Source organism: Balaenoptera musculus, chromosome 10 (genome assembly GCF_009873245.2).
Source record: "Balaenoptera musculus isolate JJ_BM4_2016_0621 chromosome 10, mBalMus1.pri.v3, whole genome shotgun sequence".
Lineage (NCBI taxonomy): Eukaryota > Metazoa > Chordata > Mammalia > Artiodactyla > Balaenopteridae > Balaenoptera > Balaenoptera musculus.
The window spans coordinates 61807456-61821702 of record NC_045794.1 but is presented as its reverse complement, the minus strand read 5'-3'; the positions used below and the strand labels follow the sequence as shown (position 1 = coordinate 61821702).

Here is a 14247-nt window from a genome sequence, read left to right as displayed (position 1 = left end):
AATGGTTACCGGGGACCGGAGACTTGCAGGAATTAGGCCGTGACAGCGTCGGGAACTAAGGAGCGCTCGCCGTCAGGATGCAGCAAGCCGGGACCCGGTGGCTGGCCCCCTGCCCTCACCCTTCCCAGTACCACGCAAGGGGGACGAGGTGAGCGGGGGGCGAGGTGAGCGGGGGGCGAGGTGAGCGGGGGGCGAGGCTGGCGGGCCTGGGCCCTTCCCGGGAACAGAAGGGGTTGCGAGTTCCTTTCCAGCGAAGCGGGTAGAAAAGAGACGGCTGGAGGCTTAGTTAAGGGGCGGAGGCGGGAACCCGAGGAACCCAAGCTTGGCGCGGGAGGTTTGGAGGTCGCCGGGGGAAGACGGACGGTTCTGTTGCTAGGCAACCTGTCCTGGACCCGCCTCCCTCTCGCGTTGCTAGGAGACGGCGAGGCCAGGGGGAGGGCGGTGGAGGGGGCCCTACGTGCTGACGCTAATTGTATATGAGCGCGAGCGGCGGGCTCTCGGGTCTTTTTTAGCGCCATCTGCTCGCCGCGCCGCCTTCTGCTCCTCCCGCCGCCGCCCTGAGTCACTGCCTGCGCAGCTCCGGCCGCCTGGCTCCCCGTGCTAGCCACCGGTAACGGACGGGAACTCGAAGGGGAAGGGGGGACGTAGAGGCGGCCTGCGCGGAGGGAAGGGGTGAAGGGACGGGGAACCGCGAGCGGGGGCCTCTGGCCGCCCGGGCCTCCGGGGCCGTCCTGTGAGGCCAGAGCCCGAGCCGTTTGCGGAGTCTCGACCCCGCAGCCGGAGAGGGCCCGCGGGATCGGCCGGCGCTTCTCTGGGGAACCGATCAGGACACGCGCGGGGGTCGGTGCGGCCCGCGTGCTGGTCTGCGCCGAGGTTCTGAGCTCCACCAGCTTCTCAGCGCGGACGGGAGCGAGGCCGCGGCGACGCCCGGGCGCCCGGAGGAGGCGGCGGCCGCGCCGCTAGGGACCGGCAGGCGCCTGGGGTGCGGCCCGGGCCCAGGTCTGTAGCCCACCGCCGCCTCGACGCCCCCGCTCACTCAAAAATAATACTCGGAGGGAGGCCGCTGGGGGATGGAAAGAACCGCGGAGGCTGCGAATTCCGATGGGAGGGAGGGGCTGTGAGGGGACGAGGCCCCTGGGCGGGGAGGGGGCGGGGAGGCAGCGAGGCTCCTGGGCTCCCCGCCCACTGCAGGCGGCGATGGGTCTGGGAGGGGAAACCCCCGGCGGCTTTCCTCCGCACGTGGTCGTCGGCGGGGCCTGATTGGAGACCCCTGTCTGGTTGTCCCTACTTTACTGAAAGTTGTGGAGATGGTGGGACGTGAAAATGAATAGTGAGCCAATAAGTCCAGCCCTTGGGTTTCCAACTCTTCCCTGCTTCTCTTTGGTCTTAATCTTTTTATTGGTACCGGAGGAAAGTGTGAACGTTAGGTGCTGAATGATGAAGCAGGGCCTCCACTGCTAGGATTTTAAAGAATTAACACGTGTAAAGCGCTTACGTTAGCTGTTATTAACAAGAGATTCTTTTGTGTATCTCAAGTACAAATTAGAATTAGGATGGATATCTTGACTAGGGTTTTTTATTTGGGGAGAATTGATCCTAATCAGTCTAAGCCTGAACAGTTCTAAGGTGGAAGTAAAGGATTTGGCCTGCAGTGTCTTTAATTTTTCTAGGACTTCTATTGCTTTCTTACAAATTAGTTCCTTTGTTCACGTTCCCACTCTAAGATAGTTAACCAGTTGTTTTGTTTTTAAGATGAGTGGGGTTATGGTGGAGGAGGTATTATGGGGTGGAATGCGGCGTAAATGCAAACGTACTGAGCGAAGTGTATAGTCTGCTGCCTTGTCAGTGCGCCCGCTTTGCCCTCAAAAAAAGAGGCAGGGCAGGGAGACGGGTAATGAGGTCCTATAGGGGAGGGCTGGGTTTTCCGAGTACAAGAAGAGCCAGGCACATGATGTCCTCAAGGAGCCCCAATTTTATTCTCTCACTGTCTGATGATTCTGTAAGGACTGCGTTTTAAAAGCTCACAACTTAAAACTGCTTGCCTGATTTCAGGAGAGCTGAGCTGGAAAACGAAATTTGCCATTTTTGAAAATACGTAGCATCAAAATACCTTTGCAAATTAGTATTTAGTTCCTATTTTCTTGTCGGCTTTAATTAATACTACTTCTATACGTACTTTACTTAGGAAGTAATACACCTTTGGATAAGGGAAAAACCTTATATTTAGAATGACTTATTTAAAGCTGACGGAAGGTAAATGAGGTTTACAGTGATCTTCTGGGGCTGAAGTCTCACGCTTCTTTCGAAGTTTTCTGAGTTCAAATTAATGGCACAAATCTAAAATGTGCTATTTGCTTTTTAAGAAGACTGGTCCTTCCATACCAGTCTGAAAACTTTAATAAAATATATATGTTGCAAAGTACCTATTTTTGATACAAGACCTATTGACAGGGAAAATTACTAAGCTAATACTAAATGTGACACCCTTGTCCTCTAGAGGTTAAAAAAAAAAAAAACCCAACACTTGTACCAGAACTAATTTAATCCAGGTGCTATTTTTTTTTTTATTACTTACTCAACTTGCCCATATTGCCTCGAGATGACTGACTGATTCTAAACTCCCCAAAATGTATTCAGTACAGCGTCCTTTTGTAGGAAAAGGGGCTAAAAAAGGTAGAATCTGATTGACTTGAAGGTATGAAGATGTCAACATACTGCTTTGCTTACTTTATTTTCTGCTTGATTGTAAATTTGAAATATTAATGAAAGGGGATGAATCCTGATCAATTTAGAAGACTAATGATCAATCTATTCATATCCTCAAGTCTAATCAATGCTGTAATTACTTGTGTTCTTAGTTGATTCTGTGAGTAAATATTTTAGCTCCTATTTGGACATACACCTTATTTCATGAGCCAAACAGGCAAATTGCTTGTCTAGATATAAAGTGTTGAGTTGTGATTAGTGCCCTGAAGAAAAAGAAAGTGGGGGAAGTGGGAGATAGTGTAGTATCTATAACCTTCTTTACAGGAAGGAATTTGTTAAAACGGTAACATTAAGACCCATTTCATACTAATTTCATCTGAGTAAGTTCTCTCCCTGTTGGGCAGAGTAGGGGTTAGAAGGTGAGCACGGTTGCTTTCACTCATCCTTGTAAGTTGCTTAGTACTCTGACTGCAGACCACTAGATCACATTACTGGGCTTGCCATGGAAAGTGGCCTCTACACTTCTGGTTAACAACTCTGCCTTTTACTGCTACATAGTTTGATGTATTTTTACTTGCTCAGAAGTTTTGTATATTGTGATTTTTATTGGGAAAGGAGGCTATAATTTTGAAGAGTTTATTAATTTGAATTATTTTCTCAGGTAAAGAGGGTACATAAGAAGAGCACAACAGGCAGAAAATATTCTTGAATGATTATTCAGGCAATGTTTTACTCTGCATGTATACTGACACATTTAATGCTCCTGGAGATAGCTAGTATCAACATTTTGATGAGGAAACTGAGGTACAGAGCAGTTAAAGAACTTATCCAAGGTTACATAACTGAGCAGTGATGATTTATAATAAGGATTTTATATTGGTTTAAAGGGAGTTCCCTTGACTTAAACTGTTGCACTGTATACACATCTGCTTGGAATTTAAAAGCACTCTGCTTGGGTTCCACTGGGCTTCAAGGGAAAGTTCAAGCACTTAACAATCCTGAAGATTTCTTCCAACATATGTCTGATATGTGAATAAGTTGTTTTAGTTTGTTAATGCTGAGTGAATTTTCACGAAATATCAGTATGTTTCTCTGCTGTTGGGTCAGATGATACCTTGATCCCTTGAACAGAAGATAGTGTTCTCAAATAGGAGTTCATTTGGCTTGGGAGTGTAATACAAAAGTCAGTTCTAGGTTGACTTTTGATATCCCTGAAGTGAAAAAAGTGAACATAAAGAATGAGATGTTCTAACTGTGAGGTTGTGCTGGAATCAAGTAAAGTACTGAGCCCCTGGACCACCGAAATTGTTAATAGAACAGCAATGTCCAAAATACAGATTAGTTTAAAATGCATTTGGAGTGAGATATGAGTTCTGAGGTAAAGGGAAATTTTTTCCTTGGGATGTTATTGGTTCCTTTGAACTCTTTTGCTTTAAAACATTTGTAGTTCTTTTCTTTTTTAATTCTTTAAAAATTTTTATTTTTTAATTCTTATTTTCTTACTTTTTTATTTTTGGCTGTGCCGCATGTCTTGTGGGATCTTAGTTCCCCAACCAGGGATCGAACCCACACCCTCGGCAGTAAAAGTGCGGAGTCGTAACCAACCACTGGACCGCCAGGGAATTCCTAAAACATTTGTAGTTTTTAATGATTGGCTGTTTCACCATGAAGTAGTCATTTTCTATAAAGGAATGTGACTATAGGTTACTATATAATCTATGTAGCAGTAGGCTGATAGGGGAGGCCCCTTGGCTTTTGGAATAGTGGAATTGGCATGGGTATTGGAAGTCAGATTTTAATTCCTAGTTTTTTCACTTGTGTGTTGCTGAGCAAGTTGCTTACTAATCTGCAAATAAGAGGAAAGCATGTAATAATCTTTTATAGAGTAAGCTCCATGAATATTAGCTTTCTTTCCTTCTCATTGAAAGTAAGGAGAACAGAATCAGGTATACTGGAATGGTAGGTCATTTGATGTCTGGACATCTAGCTATTATAAGACCACAGAATAATCAAATGATGGTCTGATTGAATCACTTGTTTCCCCCTCTTTTTCCAATGGAAGATTTTCTTCGTGTTCAAGTTCTTGGGTTAAGATTTGCCTTCAGTCATGTTATGAACTGTGTCTTTCCATTGACATCTTCTATAACATATATTGATTGGGTAGTGGGTAGAACCTTTTATTGTAAACTTTAATCTCTTTAAACTTTAAAACAGTGATAACCACCTTTTGGTTAAGGATTGTATTCTACTTTGAAGCTTTTTGTATTCTTACGTTGTAGATGTGTGTTTTTTTTTTTAATTCTTTATTTTATTTATTTATTTTTGGCTGTGTTGGGTCTTCGTTTCTGTGCGAGGGCTTTCTCCAGTTGTGGCCAGCGGGGGTCACTCTTCATCGCGGTGCACGGGCCTCTCACCATCGCGGCCTCTCTTGTTGCGGAGCACAAGCTCCAGACGCGCAGGCTCAGCAGCTGTGGCTCACGGGCCTAGTTGCTCCGCGGCATGTGTGATCTTCCCAGACCAGGGCTCGAACCCGTGTCCCCTGCATTGGCAGGCAGATTCTCAACCACTGCGCCACCAGGGAAGCCCCAGATGTGTTTCTTATAAGTGGGATGTAGTTGGATTTTTTTAAATCTAGTCTGACAGTTTTAAAAGGGAGCCTTTGGTTGACTTATGTAATCACTATGATTAGGTTTAAATCTGATTTTTGTGTGTGTGTACTTTTTATTTGTCCAATACCTGTTTTTCTTTTAGGTTGATGTAAAAATAGGTATAATTTACTTTGTGTTCCTTGTACTTTGGAAGCTACGTGTTCTCTTTCTGAAATTTTGGAGTCACCCTAGAAATTATAACATGCTTACTTAAGAACACTAGAATAATCCATTTCCTCCCCCCTTATTCTCACCACTGACAATGTTATGGTAGTTTAAATTTAACACTACACAGTGGAGATATTATGTCTTTTAAAATATTTGTTTAGGTATATGCTGATATCCTTATTTCCTCTCATTTCTTCTTGTATCTTTAGATCTTCTGTTTGGGATCACTTGCCTTTGGAGAATATACTTAATAGCATTTATTAATGAGAGTGCTGGAGATATTTTTGCCTGAAAGTACCTGTTACACTTGCATTCTTTTTTTTTTTTTTTAATTGAAGGAAACTTTTATTCTTTTAAAATTTATTTATTTTTGGCTGCGTTGGGTCTTCGTTGCTGAGCGCAGGCTTTCTCTAGTTGCGGCGAGCGGGGGCAGTAGCTACTCTTCATTGTGGTGCATGGGCTTCTCATTGCAGTGGCTTCTCTTGTTGCAGAGTACGGGCTCTAGGCGCGTGGGCTTCAGTAGTTGTGGCACACGGGCTCAGTAGTTGTGGCTTGTGGGCTCTAGAGTGCAAGTTCAGTAATTTTGGCACGCGGTCTTAGTTGCTTCTCAGCATGTGGGATCTTCCCAGATCAGGGCTTGAACCCGTGTCTCCTGAAATGGCAGGCGGATTCTGAACCACTCTGCCACCAGGAAAGTCCCTCACCTTCATTCTTAAAGGATGTTTTGGTAGGGTGTGATATTCTAAGATCCTTAGTTATTTTCAGCACATTGAGCACACAGTACGTTCTGTTGTCTTTTGGTGTCTGTTGAAGAGAAAACAGTCGCCAGTCTTCTGTGCCTTTGAAGTTAGTCTAAGTCTTTTCTCTGTGTGCTTTTTGAGGTGACTTCTGTCTCTATTGTCTTACATTTTCACTCATATATCTAAGTGTGGGTTTTTTATTTATCCTGATTGGAATTTGTAGCGCTTGTCTTTCATTAGTTCTGGAAAATTCTTAGCTATTTATTCTTCAAATATTCTGCCCATTCTGTCCTCTACTCCTAGAACTTCTATTGAATCTTTTTTAGACATTATTGTGTCCTAAAATGCTTTTTCAGTATTTTTTATCCTCTAGTCTCTGCCATACTGTGGAAGATTTCTTCTAAGCTCACTTAATTCTCTCTCCAGCTGTGTTTGGTTTACTGTTAAACCTGCCCATTTAGTTTGATTTCTGTTATTTTTATTTCTAGAAGTTCTGTTTAGTTCTTTGTCAGATTTGCCTATCACCTTTAGTAAATGACTGTTTCTTGTAGGTACTGCTACAGACACTGTATTTTCAAACTTAATAAGCATGATTGTTTTTTCTTTGTGGTCTTTTTGACAGTATTCAAGTCCATTCATAGGACGGGCCTCTATTGTTCTCGAAAATTGCTTTATGAATTATTTGAGGTCTAGGATGAAGGCACCTTTCATTTACATTTGGATATACACGTGCCTAGGAATGCTGAGATGGCTTTAAGCTCATAGCTTAAGGTTTTGGGTGCAACGCAGATGAGGTGAATTTGGGCTTTTGAACAGGAGGACCTGTTTATTATCTCTGAGAATATAGCACTTTGATGTTCCTGCTTAATTTGGGAGGTTTGCTATAAAGATTTCCTACCTTGAATAAGTCCAGGGCTTTTGGTTTCACCAGACAGTAGTTCAAATTTGAGATTGGCAGTTGCCCTCAGGGCAAAGGTGGCTTCCTTCTACTTATCCTTTTGCTTCCTGTTTTGCCTTCAGTTTTGGGTTAGTAATTTCTTACTATCTTATTAACATTTTTCCATGCTTTTAAGATTTTAACAAATTTTTTATTCTGTACTTTTAATTAGTTTTCATTGGTAGAGTTGGTCTGCATAATCTAGCTTGTCACTACCAGGAGTGGAAATTCTTCAGAACTCTTAGAAAGCAATTTCATGTCTGATAAATAAAATTCTCATTGATTTTACTTAATGTTGTTGACTACAATAAAAAAAAAAAAATCAATGTAGGTGTTAACCTAAACTTGTGTTTCTCAGTGTGATCTGAATGTCTGAGGCCACCTGCCTCAGAAGCTGGGTTTCTTATTTCGAATGCAGATTTTTGCGTCCACTCCTTGGTTTTGAATCTGGGTATGGGAATAGCTCCTTTATTTTTAGTTTTTTGATTTATTTGTAATTCTAGATTTACAGAAAAGTTGTAGTTCGGAGATCCCATATGCCCGTTACCCAGTTTCGCCTAGTGTTAACATCTTATACTACCATGGTGCATTTACTGGTCAGTCTGTGCATTTGTCAAAACTGAAAGAAGCTGTTTTTAACCATCATCCTAGGTAATTATTTTGCAGAAACACTGACCCCATGTAAAGAATAATTCAAAATGGACAGAATGAAAAACATTGTTTGTGTTTATTGAGTGTTAACTAGGTGTCAAACACGAATCTTTTACATGAATTTGCTTCTTTTTTTTTTTTTTTTTTTTTTTTTTTAAATTTTATTTATTTATTTATGGCTGTGTTGGGTCTTCGTTTCTGTGTGAGGGCTTTCTCTAGTTGCGGCAAGCGGGGGCCACTCTTCATCGCGGCGCGCGGGCCTCTCACTATCGCGGCCTCTCTTGTTGTGGAGCACAGGCTCCAGACGCGCAGGCTCAGTAATTGTGGCTCACGGGCCCAGTTGCTCTGCGGCATGTGGGATCCTCCCAGACCAGGGCTCGAACCCGTGCCCCCTGCATTGGCAGGCGGATTCTCAACCACTGCGCCACCAGGGAAGCCCGAATTTGCTTCTTAATAAGAGAAATCCAATGAGGGAAAAATTTTCTCCTGCTTTTTGAAGATGATGAAATAAGGCCAGAAGTTGTTCGCCTGAGCTAGATTGCTGCAAAGCTGGCGTCAACCCAAATGATCTGACTGCAAAATTAGGCATACTTTTCTTTAAAAAACAAAAGTGTATACAACCAAGAAACCTAATTTAGCCAGAATGAGCAGATTGGAGAAGGCTTCTCTGAAGAAGTGAATGCCATCCTGTTCTATCTTGAATCCTCTGTAATAAAGAATCAAAAGAATTTCATTATAAGAGTTTGAATTCTAAATGTAATGCCCCAAGGTGGACACTGAGGGTAGAAGTGTAGCCATTTTTCTGTGAACATGTTAAAATGTTATAAATATTTGAATTTAGAAGTTTTAGGCATTTTTTGTTTCATACTTTTGATAATTGTTGAATTTACTACACTGTATATTCAACCCAGCAAATTCTAAAATGTATTTAATAAGTATCTGTATAGGAAAACCAAATAATGCAGAATGAAACGCAAGTTCTCATTTACTTCCAGTCTTTTCTCTCTTATAGGTAGCTCCTGTTAGGTTTCTGGTGTATCTTTCCAGAAATGTCTTATTCATAAGAAAGTATGTACATGTATGAGTATGCACATTCATATGTATCCAGATTGGATTTTGCCATACATCCTTTACCCCTGCTTTGGTGCTCTTTCCATATCAACTCAGATCTGCTTCATTTTTTTATTGCAAAGCATTCCATTGTATGCACATTAATACTAAGTTTTTTTTGTATACTACTTTGTATACTACTCTGAAGGATATGATGCAGTGATTGGAAAAAGCAGATATAATCCCTGTAATCATGAATTTTATGGCCTGGTCAGTTGGGGGAGACAGACATTAGTCAAATAATCACGATAATTTATAATTACAAACTTGAGACATCCTATGAGGGAAAGAAATGGAGCTTTATAGGAGTGTGTACAACCAAGAAATCTTACTTAGCCAGGATGTGCAAGTTGGAGAAGGCATCTCTGAAGAAGTAAATGCCAGCCTGTTCTGTCTTGAAGAAGTAAATCTTTGAGCTGAGAGCCAAAGAATGTATAGGACTGGGAAGAACCTATTAGGCGAGCATGAAACATTTACAGACCCTTAGATCCTTTAATTTTTTTCATGGTAGGTTCTCATAAGTGAATAACCAAGGCTGGAGATGGACATATTTAAGGCTTTTGTTATTCCCATGGCCAAAGTGCTCTCCAGAAAGGTAACGGTTTATAGGAACACTAGCCATATTTAAGAATGCATATTCGGGCCTCCCTGGTGGCGCAGTGGTTGAGAATCTGCCTGGACACGGGTTCGAGCCCTGGTCTGGGAAGATCCCACATGCCGCGGAGCAGCTGGGCCCGTGAGCCACAACTGCTGAGCCTGCGCGTCTGGAGCCTGTGCTCTGCAACAAGAGAGGCCGCGATAGTGAGAGGCCTGCGCACCGCGATGAAGAGTGGCCCCCGCTCGCCCCAACTAGAGAAAGCCCTCGCACAGAAACGAAGACCCAACACAGCCATAAATAAATAAATAAAAGAACGTGAATTTCTTAAAAAAAAAAAAAAAAAAAAAGAATGCATATTCACCATAATTTTCCCTGCATTAAAAGAAAATCCTTACTCTGATTTCATAGACAAATCTGAATCCCGCTTGTGTTTCTTTGACTGATTGAATATTTTTCTTATTTTTGAATTAGTATCTTCATAATTTTTTGCTAAATGTTTTGTTAATGCTGGCTAATTAACCAGCATCACTAGAGAAATTTATCAATGCTGTTAGAAATTATTTACAGCAAACAGAAAGTGTATAAAATAGAGTAGGATACATTAGGAAGAAATATTCCTAAATTGTCTAAAGGGTGGGTATTGGATCAGCAATACTATTCCAAATGATAGCACTTCACTGCTAAAATCAGTAACTTAATTCTTTAAGTGAAAAGCATATTAAGTATGTTCGTATGAGGAATCACATCTTGTAGCATCTTGTGAGTTAAAGACTAAGGTTTTAATTTTTAAAAGATTAAAAATTGATTTTAATGTGGAATTCTAACCTTAACTTTTAAAAAAGTAATCTGTGCATTACCTATGGCATTCAGCCATTTTTCTGGCTCAGTGTAACACATTTTGTCTTAAGTTTTGGTTTTCCATTTTTTTTTTGAATTTAACTTAATTTATTTTTTGTACAGCAGGTTCTTATTAGTTATCTATTTTATAAGGTTTTGGTTTTCTAAAAGCAGTATTCTCTAAGTTAATACTAATTTTATAGTGCGAAAGAACTTAGGATATGTTCTGATCAGTCCTAACAGTATTCAGGTCTGATAAGCAAGAACATTATGGACAATGTGCCAGCATATCCGGGGTAGGCTGGGGGTATGGTGGTATTCAGTGATGTGACATGAGGTACATTCACGGAGATGAGGAAGGTTTACTTGACATAGATTGGGACCAGAGCTTTTTAAAACTGCCATTAAATAGTTTAAAGGGCTGACATTTGATAACAAGAATTATTAAACTAAAAAAAAAAAAGATCTCCAGGGGGAGCATAATGAGTACAGTACAGCATGTGGCAGATTTTGACTTTCTAACATGAATTTGATAAAAATTAATACTGTTAAAAATCAAGTGGGTTTGAGAGAGGTAAAGCAGTTGTCCACACAAAGACTTATACACAAATGCTCATAGCAGCTCTATTTATAATAGCCCCCTGCCAAAAGAAAACCCAAATGTCCATCAACAGCTGAATATTTAAACGTACAATAGAATATATGTTTTCAATGGAATACCACTATACAATAAAAAGTAATGAACTATTTGATAAGTACTACAACATAGATGAATCTCAGAATAGTTTTTCTGAATGAAAGAAGCCGGAACCGGGGGGAAAAAAGTACATACTGTATGATGGCATTTCTATAAAATTCTAGAAAGTATGAACTAGAGTGACAGCAGAGCAACAGTTGCCTGGGGTGGGAAGCAGGAAGGGGAGAAGGGAGGTGTTCTAACAGGGCAGGGGAAAAACTTTGAGAGTGATGGATATGTTCATTATCTTGACTTTGATGATGGTTTCATGGGTGTATATGTACGTGAAAACTTGTCAAAGTTAAAAAAAAAAAAATCAAGTGTGAGGTACTAAGCAGCCCAGAAATTTAAGCAAAAATTGACCATTCATGGTTGTTAAAGGAATTTGAATAAAGACTCTTTGTATTGTTCCTTTCCTGTGATTCTAGCATACATTAGATTTTCACCAACAGTGCTATTGTAGAAATCCTTGCCCGATAGATTCTGAATGCCAAGTAGTAACTTGTAAGCAGCATCCTCTGAAAAATTACTTCAGTGACTAGTGTCTATGTTCCATGTTTTTTCTTGGAATAGTCTTAACGTGGTATTCATTTAAAGGGTTTTGGTTTCATATATTTTTATTGGTTATAAATAAGTCGTATGCTCTTTTTTTTTTTTTAACATTGATGTTTTTCTCCATAGATATTTGGCGCTCATACAACATGGCAGACATCGACAAGTAAGTGGCAGATAGTTGGCTCCTTTTTCAGATTTGGCATCACTTTGTACCGTGTGATGTAGTTAACAGTGGTACAAATTATGTACTATGAAAATGTATGGTAATGACATGCTTTAGTGCCTGCTATTTTAAAAGTTGGGTACAATGTATTCAAGACAAAATATAGTATACATAATCACTGTCATAAATATAGTAAACCGTTTGTCAGTATTTATTCTTAGGGAAGTGCTGAGCACAATAATGAGTCATAAATATTTGGAGAATTCATTTTTACCATTTCTCAAAGATTTTACTACTTGCATTGTAAAGTATCATACATACAAGATAAAAAGTGTATGAAACGTATGTGTAGAGTTTAAAGAATAACAGTACACTTGTGTACAAGTTTTTAAAAATGAATCATTACTTTTAGAAGCCCTGTGTGCCCCTTTTCAATTGCATCCTTCTTTTCTCTCCAGAGGTGTCAGTACTATCTTGGCTTTTGTCTAATTCACTTCTTTGTTTTTCTTTAGAGTTTTACCACCTACAAATTCTTAATCAGTGTTTACTTTTGAAAATCTGAATAGCAGTTACAAACTTAGCTGTGTAAAGAAAAAAGCAGTGTTAGTTGAAGGGTCCAAGGTAGGAAAATAAAAAGTAAAAGAGACTATCTGGGTCATGGACTGGCTTCAGCTTTCCTGAGTCTTTACAAGGGCTTATTTTGGAGAAGTCATTGGGCAAGGTCATACATCCTGGAAACCTAGGTTTATTGAAGTTGGCATCTGTCAGGGTTCTAGTGTGGATGGATGTCTTGCAGAAGTATGGTGAAGGAGAATGAGGTGATGTGCACTGTTTGTTGCTATTTGTAATTTCACAATAGTCTGCCAACTCAGGAATAGGTAAAACAGAACATTTCAGGATGAAGGGGTTATGATATGATTATCCACAGCTGTTGTAGGCAGCAGAACATGGAGGTGGGAGGGCAGGAAACTTTTATCATAAAGGCAACACATTCAAGTATTTATAAGAATCTGGCCAATCCTCCCATGTATACTGTCTTCAGCATAAAAAGAAGAGTGGCAGCAGACATTTTAGTGATAATGGCTGTCAAAGTGATTGTCTCCTGAATCACACTGCTCCAGTGTGGATTGCTTGACCTTGGTTGCACAATTGTCGTTGTGGATTTATTTTACCGTCCTGGGGTTTCCTTTTGTCTCTCCTCTCTTGGGTTTGCTGTTTGCTATATCCCATGTTTTCGTTTTTTGGTTCTTTGGTTTAGTACCTTCTTGGAAGAGTACAAGGGAAGTAAATTATTTTGAGATGGCATGACTGAAGATGACTATTTTACCCTTCTGCTTGATATTTGGGGTGTAGAATTGTAATTTGGGAATCACTTTTCTTTAGAATTTTGAAGGCATTGCTCCATTGTCACCTTACTTCTAGTGTTGCTGTGTTGAAGTTCAAAGTCGTCATAATTCTTGATCATTTGTATGTAACACTTTTTTAAAAACGTAGACATATATATCTATTTCTAGAAGCTACTCTGGCTTTGGAGTTCAGAAATTTTTACATTGTTAGGTCTTTTTTTTTTTTTTTTTAAATCTCTTGTTAGGCATTCAGTGGTGGACCCTCTCAGTCTGGCAACTTGATAGCTGTCAGTTCTAGGGAATATTCTTGACTTATTTTGTTGATTGTCTTGTTCCCATTTTCTATTTCTGGAGCTTCTGTTATATGTTGGACTGGTTCTTGTGATTACCTTTTGTCCTAGTTTCCATCTTTGTCTCTTTGCTCTTCTTTCTGGGCAAAGCTGAAGAAACTTTATCTTTTAACTCTTGTATTGAGTTTCTAAATTTCTGTTGTTTAAGTTTTCAAGCGTTCCTTTGCTCTCTGTTCCTATTTTTGTAGCATCTTGTTCTTATTTCACGGATTGTAATATCTTTTCTCTGGATGTTCTTTCCCCTGTATAGTCTGTTGGGTCTTAAATTTTTCTTTACTGTTTTGGTCTCCATGTAGGAGGCTTTCCTCAAATAGGAGGTAATACTTGTTTGCTCCTTAAGACTGGGTGGGGAAAATGCATAGTTGAAGGATGTTTTTTAAAAGTTAATTGGAGAATTTGAGTGTTGGGAGGGAGGGAGTGCTTTCAATTTAGGATTTTAATGTGGGCTCACCAGGGCAGACATTTGTTGTGAGACTCCCCACTGTCAGAATGGCATTTTTTTCTGGGCTGGTCACATACCCCAGTAAAGAGTGTTTGGGTAAAGATCTGGCTTCCATACATTTAGGAACTAACTTGGGAGAAGGCAGCTGGGGAGGGGTCTCTGCATTCAGCATTCTGTCAGTAGTATGTATGTATCTGTGATCCTCTAGTCTGAGCTTCCAGTTCCCTTTCCAGAGGAGAAACTGTTCTGCTGGAGGGAGA

At 40.5% G+C, this 14247-nt stretch overlaps 1 protein-coding gene across 4 annotated transcripts in view; it reads left to right on the top strand.

Annotated features, from left to right (window-relative positions):
- Positions 1–466: 466 nt before the first annotated feature.
- The window catches only part of NAP1L1 (nucleosome assembly protein 1 like 1), a 36214-nt gene continuing 22433 nt past the window's right edge, over positions 467–14247 (top strand). For 3 of the 4 annotated variants that reach the window (XM_036865444.1, XM_036865442.1, XM_036865443.1), the window contains exons 1-2: positions 467–610; positions 11813–11849. In XM_036865444.1, the coding sequence (XP_036721339.1) occupies positions 11833–11849 (17 nt within the window). In that variant the 5' untranslated portion in view covers positions 467–610; positions 11813–11832. The remainder of the gene's footprint in view (positions 611–11812; positions 11850–14247) is intronic. The other variant, XM_036865445.1, reaches the window with a different exon arrangement.